The sequence below is a fragment of the Ptychodera flava genome, chromosome 19 (genome assembly GCF_041260155.1).
Source record: "Ptychodera flava strain L36383 chromosome 19, AS_Pfla_20210202, whole genome shotgun sequence".
Classification (NCBI taxonomy): Eukaryota; Metazoa; Hemichordata; class Enteropneusta; family Ptychoderidae; genus Ptychodera; species Ptychodera flava.
Genome location: NC_091946.1, coordinates 32,304,320 through 32,318,725, shown reverse-complemented (window position 1 = coordinate 32,318,725; position 14,406 = coordinate 32,304,320). Strand labels below are relative to the sequence as shown.

Here is a 14,406-nt window from a genome sequence, read left to right as displayed (position 1 = left end):
CCATGATTCACCTAACCATGCATCCTCTGTATCGCACAACAATGAGACTAAACGTAATATAACATTCTTCAGGATCGAATCAAGGAAATCAAACTAAAAGCCTCAACTTTAGTATGTTTCATACTGTATTGTATATCTACGTTTCATTGTCTCAATGTTTTTCAAGTTTGAGCGTTGTTTGTTAAAGACAAGATACCGTTATTTATGAATTGTAAAGATGATAATGATGGTCGTCATCATAACCATCATTATGGTCGCCATCGTCGATGTCGTCGTCATCTTCATCATCAGTATCGTCATTATTATTATCCTTTTTGGAGAACACACCACAATTTGAAAGTCAAGTATCAAAATTGCTGTTCTAAGTAATACGATAGAAAAGAGAGCTAGAGTAGTTATTTTGCTGTGAAACATTTATTAAACACTAATAACAAAACTAAAATATTAAAATCTAAATAACAAAAATTGGTCTGAGCATAGTCATGACAATGTAAGCCTGTACTATACTTAACTTAGCACAGCACAATACCTCCTGTTTCCATTGAACTCTATTTGAAGAAGCATACAGAGGCAAAAAATTAAGATTTGTACTTTTACAGAAACATTAGGAAAGTCCCACTCGCTTGCAGATTAAAAGTACAGTGGTGCCGTATTTTTAGCTGAATGGCCGATTTTTTGAAATGTTACTACGACAATTACATACTTATGAAAGTTATCAACTAACACGTAATTATGCAACATTCTAAAAATAATTTGAATTAAAATATTAATTACCGTCCAAAATATAAACTACTCGCAATAACAAGATTTTCTATAAGTTTCTACGTGACCGGATTATCATATAAAGTCTACTGGAACTCGCAGGCCCTATCGACCACGATTGGATGCTCTGTGCTGAAGACGAGCCAACCCTTCAGCCTGTACTTTGGAAAATGAACAGAATATAAGTCAAAGCACTTTTATGAAGCTTGCTTGAATTAAGAACACTTTCACATTAAACTGAAAAAGCATAACTACTGTTGACAAAAGCCGTTTTTGTCTTTTATGTTTGCTTTGTTTTGATTGTTTTGTTTTGTTTTTAAATTATTTTCTATTTTTGAAAACGGTTGAAGCTTGTTTCCGTAGCCTATTGGACTGAGCAACACCTGAAAAATTTGTAGAGAAAATATTGTTAAAGTTCAGTAAGTGTTACACAATCAAAATCGAAGAAATGTATATCTGAAACTCATAACATTGTAAGTGGGTGAATGAGTAATTTTAGTCCTCTAAACTGAATCATTTGTGATAAATTTCCGATTAAATATACCGAAGTTTTACAAAAGTAGCAGAAACAAAAGCAGCAGCAACAACAACAACAATAATCATAATTAAAATAATAACATCATACTTACAATATTAACATTTCTTCTTATTATTATTATTACTATTATTTGGATACTATCATAATTGTTGTCGTGGTTGTTTTTGTCACGATAATCATCATAATGATTATCATTATGACTGTACTTTTTATCCTAGTTATCTTATATTAATTGCTGAACTACGGGAAATTTGATACGAAATCTTTCAACAAGTGACTTTGACAAAAATGAAATACTTACTTTTTTGTATGAAGCCTTTTTTGCCGTTCTGCATTTCCTTGTTCATGTTTGTCTTCTCTTCCGTTGCAACGAGAATGAGATGCATGCATGGAATTATCGTCTTGTTCGTTTGTAACTTGATCGCCATCATCAGTATCATCGGTTTGCTTTGCCTTCGAATAGAAAGATCATTATGATGGTGCATGCTAAAATAGTTTGAAGACTGCTCTGCATGTGTCATCTTACATTCATAACATGACGGCCTTTCAAATTCAGTGAACCCTTCTCGAAATTTTACTTTTCTCATTACTAGAGCGAATGTTGTTTTGTCCAATTCAACTGTCAAATACTAGATCCGATGGGAAGCAAAAGAATGAATATAATCTATTTTGTCTATGTATACTTCAAAAACATCTGTGGAAATTGAAACACAGTCATATTTTTTAAATTATCGGTTTATATGACGGGTCATAATGTTCGCCTCTCATTGTAATTTTCAACCCACAAAAAGGTGACATTGCGTAGCGCTAATTTATATCATCGGAGAGTTAGCTGTACGGGGATAGGTACAAGACGCCATACATTTGATATCCTACAAGCTTGTTTGTACTGGGATTTCGCCATCGAGGTAAGTTTGCTTAAATTCACAAAAGCATGCTATCAAAGATCTGATGGTACATAACTAAACCCGTTTCACTTTAAACTTTATGCAGAACAAACCGAAGCTAAACCGATGAAATATTAAAAGTGATGAAATTACTTAAATTGCTCCAGAAATAGATCTCTCTTATCGCTAAATTAACGTTTACTAGTGAAAATTACACCTACGCAAGTTATATTGATTTCCTTTTGCTGTGTTATTCCATTTTTCGCATCGTCAAAGTAATTGTTGTTGCATGGTATTGGCACGATAGCAGCAAGGTCATCTGCAATAAATAAGACATTGTCGAAGATTAGTTGAGCAGACTAACAGAGGTTCAAACATGATTGTATTGGACAAATTTACAAAAACAGGTGTTATTTCGTCTACTTGAATCCGTGACAGGTTTGAAAACGTGCACAGCTCTAACAGTGACGGACAGACTGTGCAACATTCTGGCATCCATTATCTTGGATGTGTCAGCCCGCCTCTTGTCTAGTTACTCATTCTTCCGGTTATTCATTCTTATATCTATGCATTCATCTTCCCTTCGCACACCAGGAAACAATGGTGTCTAAAAGTGTAATCTTAGTTTAACTTACTGAAAATAGACTTCATTTTCTTTATTAGTCCACTTTATGAAGATATTAGAACGACAGAGACATATTCCATTGTTTTGGAGCTTTGACCTACTATATAAATGTAAGCTTGTCAACCTGCTTTCTTAAAAATATTAATATCCAATCTCTCAGTCGGCATTTTATTAAAACGAGAAAACTTGCAATGTTTAGCCAAAAGTTAGTTTCTCACACTTACTCTTATTGTAATTAGTACTCTCGTTAGGGTAGAGAGTTTACTTTCATTATTGTTTATTGTCTTTTGTTGTCATAGACCATTTTAATTTTGTATTTCTGTATCAATCTGTGTGAGGGGTTGAGGCCTAACACATGTTTCTTATTTGCCTTTGATGAAATAAACAATCTCTCTCTGATTCTGAGAATTTCTTCTTTACTCTCAACATGCCTTCCTTCTCTTTATAGAGGTTTAATTTATTGCTGTGATTCACAAAACCACCGATCCACAGAGTTTATTATCTTTACATCGGCGTATGATCATGATTGTCTGTTCAGCCCAAATTTCCTAAGTCTGCACGGCAATGCGTTTAAAGCTTTGAACTGGATTATGACTTTAAATCTTACCTGCTGCATTTAAGTCCGGTCTTTCATCTGCGTGAGTTGTATTCTTGCCTGGTGCTTTCCTGTACAATACGTCAAAATTCGTGCTTTCATCGTCTCGATTATTGAACGCCATTATTCTAATCTCATCTTCATAAATTCTTCATCTGCAAATGAGAAAATGATATATACATTTTGCATTGGTCGCATCTATTTTTATCGCATCCATTGTTATGTAAATCATTATTACAGCTCCGATTTAAATTGTAAATATAAATTTAGATATCTGTTACATACACTTAATGATTGAATGTTGAGGACTTTGCCCTTCATCGAGGCTTTACTGCTGGACCTTACCATATTTACCGAGTTTAACGATTACATTGAATAAATGACGCAAAGTGGCTTACCTGGCACGACATGACAAAATTCTCAGGCTTCGCTAATATGCAGTGTATGTTATTGTTTGCATAATGAAACACTTGCTAAATGCGCTCAGAGCAGGTGGGTAATAAACTTATTATGCAGATTAACTATCTTCAGCGATTCCCGTAGTATACTTGCGCTGTCATGAGAACTGGTTCTTTTGTAAGTGGATAATGTTATATATCTTTACGTGCATTATATTTCATCCTCTCCATATAAATCTCTCATGATTTCATATGAAGAACATATGATAATATTTCTCCTGATTTGAATCACCAAAATAAGAATCTGAAGAAGAAGCACTAACACTCACCACTATCAGAAAGGATGCTTTCGGTATCTGCCGCTTCACGAGAATTATATTGGATGTTCTTGTCTCCGATCTGCATTTTGCAGATCTTTGCTTTAACACGTGTATTATGGACGACGATGGTTGTACGCTTTGGTTGATCTAAATAACAGCAATGGGAATTCGTCAACTATATATTTTGTCGTGTAAGCAAACGATGATTGACGTCATTGTATACTACTCACTGTTGCCATAGTTCTATCACAACGAAGCCTTCAAGGTATACTGTCACCTGTTCCAATTTTGCCACAGTTACCATCGAAAGAGAAAATTGAATCAATCACAGATGTTAAGTGGGTGGCCGCTTTTTAAAAACAGCGCCCTAACATGGGCATTTTGAATACCAAGGAACGCCCCTCTGACCATATATGGGTATACTCATATTACAGGTGACTGTATACCTTTAAGGTTAGTTTTAAAAAACAAAAAGTGTGTTGTCGAGTACTAGTGAGTGCAGATATTATTGTAGCATTCACATACGCTGTCATTGTGACAACAAATTTGTAAGGATTGGAGAACTTAATTTTTCAAGTGCGAAAATGTACTTGTGTAATTTTGACGCTTACATCGAAATTCAAAGCTCTCATTATTTTGCAAATTACATTAAACAAACTATGCTTTCATACCAATGATATTTATTTTGTGATATTCGCAAAAATACTTGCACGTCTACTGACCTTTGTCTGAAGAATGTTGATTTGGTTCAACTTCCTGCAAATAGATTTAAAAATCATTGAAAGTGACCACTGTTTATCAAAATTGAATCATAATGGGCCTAAGTTTAAGTTTTGCTTTAAACACTCTGGTGTGTAAAGGCTAGCGAATAGATATTAGGACATCTAAGGTCAATACCTAGATCTTGTACATTAGCAAATTCGGGCTGCATGAAAGAAAGGTGGAAGTGCGCATGACGAATGTTCTGGTTTGCTATTGTCATATTCTATTTATTTCTTCGAGCTGGTAATTTAATCACCTCTAACTATACTAATTATTCGACCTGTCTTTATGTCATTTGACTGAGCAAGGAAGGAACCTTGATGTCTTTTTGTAGACGACATGCCAAACAGTTCTCTGAATGCCTTTGGAAAACGACCGAATGATGATGATGCATAATATGCAAATAATTTTGAAACATTCATGACATCGTTATGCAAAGCGATTTCCACACTTACATATAATTCTATGAATTGTATGACTTTAGGTCTCAGTTGACATGGTAAATGCAGATCGAGGATAAATCTGGTGTATTACCCTAATTCGCTAACGTACTATTATTGTGAGCTCCTCACTCGTAAGCGAGTTCAAACTTGAATCAATAGTGTGGTGATTACATTAAATCAATGACCTGAAATGCACACTTCAATTCGTTGAAGGTAGTACGCACCTTGATATTGAAATACTTATTATAAAGACTTACACTTTTGCTCGCAGGAAACTTTTAACAATTACATTTCCGGGAATAAAAAGATAAACAGAATTCAAAATGACAGCTAACACTAAACCCAGACCAAAACTAACTTGAGCGCATCATTATCCTAGAATAAAAGCCACTGGTCACAGTGTAGAATTTGTAGCAAAGAAAGAAATTACCTAATATTAACTTCTGACATTTAAAGGTGCCCTTCTAAATCCCAGGTTCTCGCATTAGCGAATGTGTCAATAGCCCATCAACAGTTTGTCATTCTTTTGTTTTCCATTGAATATTTTATCAAGTAAATAATATTTATGTTAGATAAATCTGATAATTTAAGGGAAGGCTTTAAAGAGCAAGAAAAATGCCACTATCGCCCTGTTAAGAGTGTGGGGACAATGAAAAGTTCGAGTTTTACCAAACATAATATGGTGAAAACTTAATGTACTCCATGAGCTTCCATACGAGCACAAAGAGAGGCAGACCAAACAAGTACTGTGACAGGCTACATGATTAATGTGTTTGAAGCACCAACAGTTTTATCCATAAGATCATAAGAATTATACAGAGAGAATAGAGTGAATGGACTTTAAACTCCTTGTTGATGCAGCAGACTCGTAGTCAAACAATATAAGTAATATACCAAAATTACGTACCTACAGACCATTCAAATCACTTTACGGAAGGGAGTCATATTTGTCATGTAACTTGGATCGTAGTAAACGTTCTTTCTTGGCTCAATTTAGATTTGGAATTTTACCATTACGGGTAGAAACAGGAAGATTTAGAGGGGAAGCTTCACAGGACAGAAAGTGTATGTTTTGTGAACAAAATGCTGTTGAAGATGAAATTCATTTTCTCATACATTGTTCTTTATACAATGAATATCGTGAAAATTTATTTGGTATTGCTGGAAATCATATCGATGGCTTCCAAAATCTTACTGATACACAGAAACTAGAACACTTAATTGAAAAAAATTAGTCGAAGCACGACAAAATTTATCGCCAGGGCTTATGGGAAAAGACAATCCATATTATACGAAAAACGATAAGAATTAATCTTTGTGATTGACCTTTTTCCCACTATAATAATATAAGACAAGAAGTCTTTGTAATGTTTTCTTTTCTCATGTATTTGGGCACAGTCCCTCATATGAAATTGTACCACTTTCTAAAAAGTGACTAATAAGCCCGTTGAGGCTTGGTGTAATGTCACTAGTCACTATAATAAATATCTATTTATCTATCTATCTTAAGGCTTTTTACAGTACAGCTAACCGTAGTATTACGAACTATTTCGTGTCGATTACATTCCCTAACAATTAATCTCACGTATAATTTTCCAGATGTGATAAAAAATGATGACAGCAGATATTACCGCAACATTCACAATGCTAATGTTGTCGATCAGATTTGAACCAACAATGTACGGTACCTAATATATTTACCTTGCTCCGATATTAGCAAATAAAGACGGATAACCACGTCTTAATCTCTAACTCTGAAAAGGTGGTTCAAAAACCGACGACAATAATATCCAAAGTAAAAACAACGCACACCGGCAAACATCTCCTATGATGCATGTTATACTTACTCTTTTGACAAGAGCGTTATCATCAGTGATTTCATCCGCAAAAAAATTTCTCACTGGCTCACTAGAATGAAAAAATAAATTATTTGAGTCTCAATCTTTACATTTTTACATTGTCAAAATCAATCGAGCAATGGACTGGTCATACTCACCAATTGCGCAATACTCTGTGATCAGCTAGGTGTTTAATGAATATATCAAGCTCCCTTTTTCTGAAGTCGAGTGTTGCTACAAAAACAATGAGAATAATATTTTAAACGATTGCAACGGTTTCCAACCATCACAAAAGCTATTTAAAGCGAAAAAAATAAGTCATATATCCTACATTAAAAGCATATCTGAAAACAATGATCTATAGAGGTACATTTCAACCTTAATTTTTTTGAATAACACTTAACGCCTACTCTGAAAAGGGCACATAAGTTCATACCATACCGAGCACACTTAACGCTAACTTTTATTCTTGTTGTTGAATCTCCGACAGTTATACCATTTTTGTTTTATTAGATTTTATTTCAAGGACTTTTTTATTTTGATTTATGGCTAGTCTGCCGATTGTCAGTCAGAACAAAAAGAAAACAGAGGAATAAACCGAGAAATACAGAAAAACGTAGAGAAAAGATTAAGGGACAAAAGAAGAAAGGTGTACTACAAATAGCCAAAAGTATTGAGCAGTTTCTGTCAATTGCTTATAATATATAAAGTGATGTATGATAAAATTTAAAGTACTCTGCTATGTTCACTACCTCAGGCAATGTCTATATTTATTCAAATCTGACAGTAGCCAAATAAAAATACAAAGTAACTATAATTTACATGGAACGAGATATGAAAATGAAAAGTTTGAGCATGAATGAAAAGTTATAGCATGAATGAAAAGTTTGAGCGAAAGGTTTAGGTCTTTCGATTTCGAGGTGCATACTGCCCAAACTTTACTGATGAAATTCAATGGAAAACACATTTTCTCATTAGCTCAACAAGAGATAATACAGAACTTATACCAAATAAAATACTTACACAATAATGATTACATAAATTAGAAAGTCTGTAATGAACATTTTTGAAAACGTAGGCCGAAAGTGACAATAATAAAGACATGTGCTAAAGGACTTGAAGAATCTGCAATAGACTTTGAAAGACCATTAAGTTACCAACAGTATACACTAAATGCAAGTGTCGTTTAGTATAAAGGCCCTTAAAGATAACAATTTCGTTGAAATTTCCATACACAAAGTTGTTACACAGAACATTTATTGTAAATTAGAAGAAAAGACGAAGTAAAAATCATCGTATTTTCCCCTACATTTCTAATCCAACTCATTTAAATCTATCGCTAGTCTTCTTCTTTAAACGTACATTGTTCAGTAGAATTTCAGGGGCTCCCTTGATAATAAATTAAGTTGGTGGAGGATAATGTCACTTTATCGAAATTTTGAACCTAGTTTTTAAATATTACACAAACCTTTATCGAGGGGTTGCATAAATGTCCTCGGTGGAAAAGACAGCACGATGTGTTCACAGCGGGGTTTTATCTGTCGAGAATAATAAGTACAGATGATCAAGAAGTTATTAGTAATTACAAGCTATTAGACATCAAACCAATTCCAGCAATCGTTATCATATAAGGCAAGTAAATCACCAGGTCCAAGAAACGAAAAAACACTGACGAAATCAGGTATGACACATTTCGTTTCAATTTTGGATAGGTGTAGTGTGATATTATTTAAGTCCTAAGTAGAAGTCGACGGCTTTTATGATGGTCACGAACGAGCAGCATATTGAATATAATTCTTGAAATGCACATGTTTACACGTTAGGCCAATTAAAATAAACTTTTATGTTTTCTACTGGCCTATGATCAAATAAAGATACTTATTGTAGTGCAGAGACATAGCAGTGCGATGCAAAAACCATCTGGTGACAGTAATGAGCTAAATTACCCAGCTAAGACAGGAGGATTTAGCCAGCACGTTTATAGGATTGAAAGTGACACAATATGAGAGAATATCAAATCAATATGACACTCACTTCTGCTTGACTGATTTTACTGTGGGAGACTTTAAAATAGGAAAACAACTGTTACTATGTTCACAAAAATAAACAAACTGAACACAAATTTCGCTAATAAAATGTCACAGTCACTGTTATAGAGTGTTTCGCATTTAAGAAGGCATATAACCTGCATTGCTGTTTCATTTTAAAGAAAAAACAAACAAGAAGAAAACCAACCTTTTGATTCAACTCATAGAATTGGCTGAATCTCCTAAATATAGTGTACTTTCTCTGCTTCTTAATGACTTCGATTTCATATGCCTTGAACAAATTATACGAGAATGAAATCTCGAATCTGCATGTTCAGTTCGATTTCGATATATATTATATATATATATATATATATATATATATATATATATATATATATATATATATATATATATATTATATATATATATATATATATATATATATATATATATCTATCTATCTATCTATCTATCTATCTATCTATCTATCTATCTATATATATATATATATATATATATATATATATATATATATATATATATATATATATATATATATATATATATATATATATTGAACCTATGTACCCTCTGTCAATTGAAGGGATTTTCAGTATATTTTATTGTCAAAAAATTACCTTACTTTATAGTTCGATGTCGTGAACTCCATAAATGTCATCAATGCTAGACATCAAACATCAACGCTAGACATTCATTTCATCAAATAAATTTACTTTCGCTCAATCGAAGATGAATGATAATTATCAATAATAATGATAAATATAAACTTCGTTCTTTGATTTCAACTTTTTTCATAAAGATTTAACGTGAGTAACAAATATCGCTGCAGATAATTTTTTCAACTAAAGGCAACAGAACATGACAACTATGCTTTTCCATCTATTCACAATATGACTTCATAGCTTCAATAAATACATAATGTAAATGTACTACTATACACTTCTGCAGTGCAATATTTCTATTTCGAATTATTCTTGAACAACTAATAAAGATTCCATGGGTAATTTAATGGTAACACTGACACATTGCTTTTTCACAAGGGTCATCAGGTATTCGTGACATAAGGACAATGATGACAAAATAGGTAAATCGAGCTGATTCCTTTGTGATTCTTCACGAGTTTTTAATTGACATCAAATGTAGAGGTTTTTAACTTTACCACAAATATATCCGCCTTCCTGAGGGAACGTCGTATACCTGGTGTTGCACCCTCTTCTTCTGGAAAAGGTTGCCATTCTACAATTCGCCAAGTTGTACCGCAGCTACATTCATTCTCGGACGCCATATCTGTGTAGTGCATTAGGTTGTTTAAAGTTAATTTTATTTGCGTGTGCAGCTCAGTAACGGGGCCCAAACTTTGACCTTTGACCTTTATTTTCTAAAGTCCAGTAAATGTTAACTCAGAAACTTACTATTGATAAGAATCTTCATCAGAGGAATCGGTGTTTTTTGATTGAGCAACAAGGGTTAAAATGTTACAAAACGTTTCGCTTTTGGATATTTATTCATTATCATGATTGGAACTAATTTGGAAGAATTGGATCTTTATATTTTTCAAATTTCTCAAAAGTGTTGGGTGCCCTATAGCTGAATCTTGCAATATTACAAATTACTCACAAAAGCAAGTGCCTTGCTTAAAGAGAAAAGGAGATGAGCTTACATTAGCAGATTAAACCGACATTAGTTCACAATCAAACTGTCTTAAATGAGTTGCAATCGTGTTCATTGAGCATCAATCCAAACATCTAACAATTCGTCCGTAAGGTAGTACGAAGCCCACTCGATACGAGTGAATTGTATGTGCAGGTGGGAAGGTTTGCTTAAAGGTTCACAACGTACGGCATCTAGTCGCCTAGCGTAGAAGCTACAGACAAAACCGCTCGGCCGAATCCCCAATCTCAAAAAGATTGGTTCAATAACCGAACTAAGTTGTTACATTTTTCTGACTGCGACCCCTCCACACGCTGGAGAGTTCGTGAAGCACTCACGCTCGTACGCTCGCTATCACACATCACACACAAACTTTATCGAAGCGAAACAATGAATGCATCGCTTAAAGTGGGCGAAAGACAGCCTCGGGGACAATTACAACTGACTTTACAGAAGCATGCCTTTATAGACGGCAAGCAAAGATAACTCTCTATGCGTCCTCTGCAAAGTGATATTTTACACTTTATTAGCATTCCAACCAGTACTTTGCACAAAGACACTGCCGTGCTATTTCACAACACTAAAGAATTTATGTTTAAACACTCTACGATTTATGCTCGAATGGTGTAAATCCCAATCGCCGAGTTGACTGTATTAATACCCAGGTAGCACAGAGCAATGGAAGCAGAAACGATCAAAGATTCTTAAAATTGTTTCAGTTTCAACCCAAGCGGACAATCGCTATGCAGTTCTTCGCCCGTGGCTACACAAGCCGTACACGAGGCTACACGTGCATTAGAGCATTTCCACGCAGCAAGTCATCACTCATGCAACAAACGCGTACGCCACATTGACATGGAAACAGTGGCGTTGAACAATTTGCTTAATTCATAATTTAACTAATACATTGATGATAGAATTATTTACTCTTTTTGTAAATTGGCGTAGACATCAGAGTGACAGTTGCAATGGTTCAGCTTCAACTTAAGTATCTCAGTGTTCAGTAAAGTCAACATTTCTACAGATGTACACAGATATTTGGCACTGCCAAATTTACTAACCTCATATAGTCACTGACGATTGCTTGATGTCGACATATGTTGTATTTCCAAATCTTCCTGACGTATAAGGGTCCTACTGCATGTATTCTCTATCTGTGATCAAGATATTTGCTGTTGGCTTTGGACACAGCTCCACCGAAGGTTATTTAGGGACCGCTCATTTTTTCGACCCGGGCGTTTTTTGGTTTTTTTTCGGGAAAAGGCAAGATCACAGTAAATAAAGTAGCGGACCGTTTCCAAAGCAGCAATCAAATGAAGGGGGTCACTTTATAAAAAATGATTAGGTAAACCACGCCCAGAATATTTCGTTAATGGAGCAACAACGCCAAGGGCACCTTATAACGGGTAGATCACACAATTAACAGCTTTGTCTGCAATATATGAGCTCTACGCACCAGTTCAAAGACGTTTTGTGTAGAGATCTATCAGCTACCTCTACATATTCATCAAATAATTTTACATCCCCAAGGACCTGGGATCAGATTTCTTACACGAGTTGGGGATAGTATGTCTTGATTTGGATATCTATCAAATATGATAGATTTGTATACTGAAGTCGTTTTGGAGCTTAGTTTGAGGGGAAATGTTGCAAAAGGCTGGGGTCACTTCGGTTAGAGCTATGAAACATAAGAAACTTAGCCGAACAAGAAAAATTTTCGTCCATCCCTCCCGTCCGTTTAAAATGACTGGTCCCTTTGACCGGCAGAGGTCATACTTTCGCGCCAACGATTCAGTTTCCACTAATACACAAAGTTGGATTTGAAATTTATTTCAGTTATTAATTCGTTCAAAGCTCGATTTTACAAGTTAACATGGTACTAGTATTTAGCATATGAATAAATGAGATGCTGAGAGATAAATCAGAGCACCCAATAATAATAAACCAACTTAAAATCTAGATAAGGCTGAGCAATATAACTGTCTGAGGCGACCTCGTGGACTACTAGGGAATGAATAAGTTCTTTCACCACCTGTTTACATTTCTATATCATTCAGAGAATGGGTAAACAGGAAACGACCAGTTAAGTGTTTTACGAAATTGGCACAAATTTCACCGTTTTCAAAGATAACAAATTATAACGACCATGTCGTTGGGCAAACAAACACGTCAAACATGGCAGTACTTTGCGGGAAAAGATTAAAACAAGAACATTGCCCGGGGGCATGGCACTTCTACACTATTTTTGTTCACCCATGTTATCATGCGACACTCCCTGTCGATATTTACTGTTTCCATGTACTACCGATAACCCTAGAAAGAGCAATCCCCTGTAAATTGCGACCACATTTCTCACTCGCCTTAAATGTTTATATGATCGAGGCGACTATGGGAACATGTCTTCCTATGGCCAATAGCGCCAGGTAATTAGGGATAAACAGTTTCATAAAATTTGCATAAATAAAATCGGTAAGTTTACCGCCAACTCTCCAAACCAGGACTTCGAAAGACTGTTCCCGTAGGTACAATATCAGATCTAAGAGGGGTGACATTTTAGTGTGTGACTTAAACTGCTCATAATTGTACAACACTCATCAAATTCTTTGTCGATGAATGCGGTGATAATTGATAATTATATCTGTCTTTTCATACCACAGGTCATAAAGACAGGTACAAAAGACATGCTCACATGTTGCCAGAAGGCTTGGCAACTGTATTCGACAAAGTACTGACCGTTACAGTGTCACATTGACCTTGACTTTGCATGAATTTTTTTCTTCCTCTAAAAACCTGAATATACGTGATTACACCCCATCATTTAAAATATCTACAATTGAACATTTTATCATTTTTTCACTCGTCAATATCTTGACAAAATAGAATAGAGGTCATTCACTTTGACGTAAACTTTGATAATATGCAATATTTCGAAAATCGTACACTTCTTTCCTTTTGTCAATCACTCAAGAACTCATAACGAAAGCATTAACAATTTATGATGTTGACATAGAAATATGAGAGGTGTGATCACGGGTGATATCAACAGGTACAGGGAATGATATGAGGAGTTTACATTTTAACTAGGTGCAAATAAGTAATCATTGTATATAAAAGGTTGAAAGGTCAAAATCTCGCGGTATTAACGTCCATGTGTAATATGTAAACGCTGTTATCGTTGGAAACTTTGAGTCAATACTCTCTTTCTGTGTCCCGGTCGACGACCCCGCGTTGACTATTTCCCAATGAAAGACGATGACCCATAATATATGGTGAAGAATCCGGATACCGACTAAAATGCACGAAGAAACAAACACCTGTACCAACGACAAGAACCGAATTGTAACAACATTAAGAAAACACGTCAGTGAATCGCTTTTGTTAGAAACCCATGAGACCTTCCCTTTAAGTTCAACATGGTGAGGGTAGAACACTGTAACTTCAAGGCATAGTTTTAGCATTGTTCGTAATTAAGGCAAATTCCTGTCCTTTGTTAATATAGATGGTTGGTAGATTCTATTGTGATACTGTGATGTCCGT

The 14,406-nt window shown here is 34.9% G+C and overlaps 2 protein-coding genes across 2 annotated transcripts; both read right to left on the bottom strand.

Annotated features, from left to right (window-relative positions):
* Window positions 1–650: 650 nt before the first annotated feature.
* Window positions 651–3,548, bottom strand: LOC139119302 (uncharacterized). The gene is made up of 4 exons (XM_070683050.1): window positions 3,420–3,548; window positions 2,409–2,506; window positions 1,602–1,753; window positions 651–1,145 (listed from the first exon to the last, which is right to left on the bottom strand). Exons 1-4 carry the CDS (start codon window positions 3,529–3,531, stop codon window positions 1,127–1,129), a joined length of 381 nt encoding a protein of 126 aa, XP_070539151.1. The 5' UTR covers window positions 3,532–3,548; the 3' UTR covers window positions 651–1,126.
* LOC139118159 (sorting nexin-16-like) lies at window positions 3,531–13,188 on the bottom strand. Its single transcript, XM_070681453.1, has 9 exons — window positions 11,931–13,188; window positions 10,379–10,506; window positions 9,404–9,487; window positions 8,637–8,706; window positions 7,327–7,402; window positions 7,178–7,238; window positions 4,848–4,881; window positions 4,135–4,272; window positions 3,531–3,562 (listed from the first exon to the last, which is right to left on the bottom strand). The coding sequence occupies exons 2-9, from the start codon at window positions 10,502–10,504 to the stop codon at window positions 3,531–3,533; spliced, it is 621 nt and encodes a 206-aa protein (XP_070537554.1). The 5' UTR covers window positions 10,505–10,506; window positions 11,931–13,188.
* Between the last annotated feature and the right edge of the window lie 1,218 nt (window positions 13,189–14,406).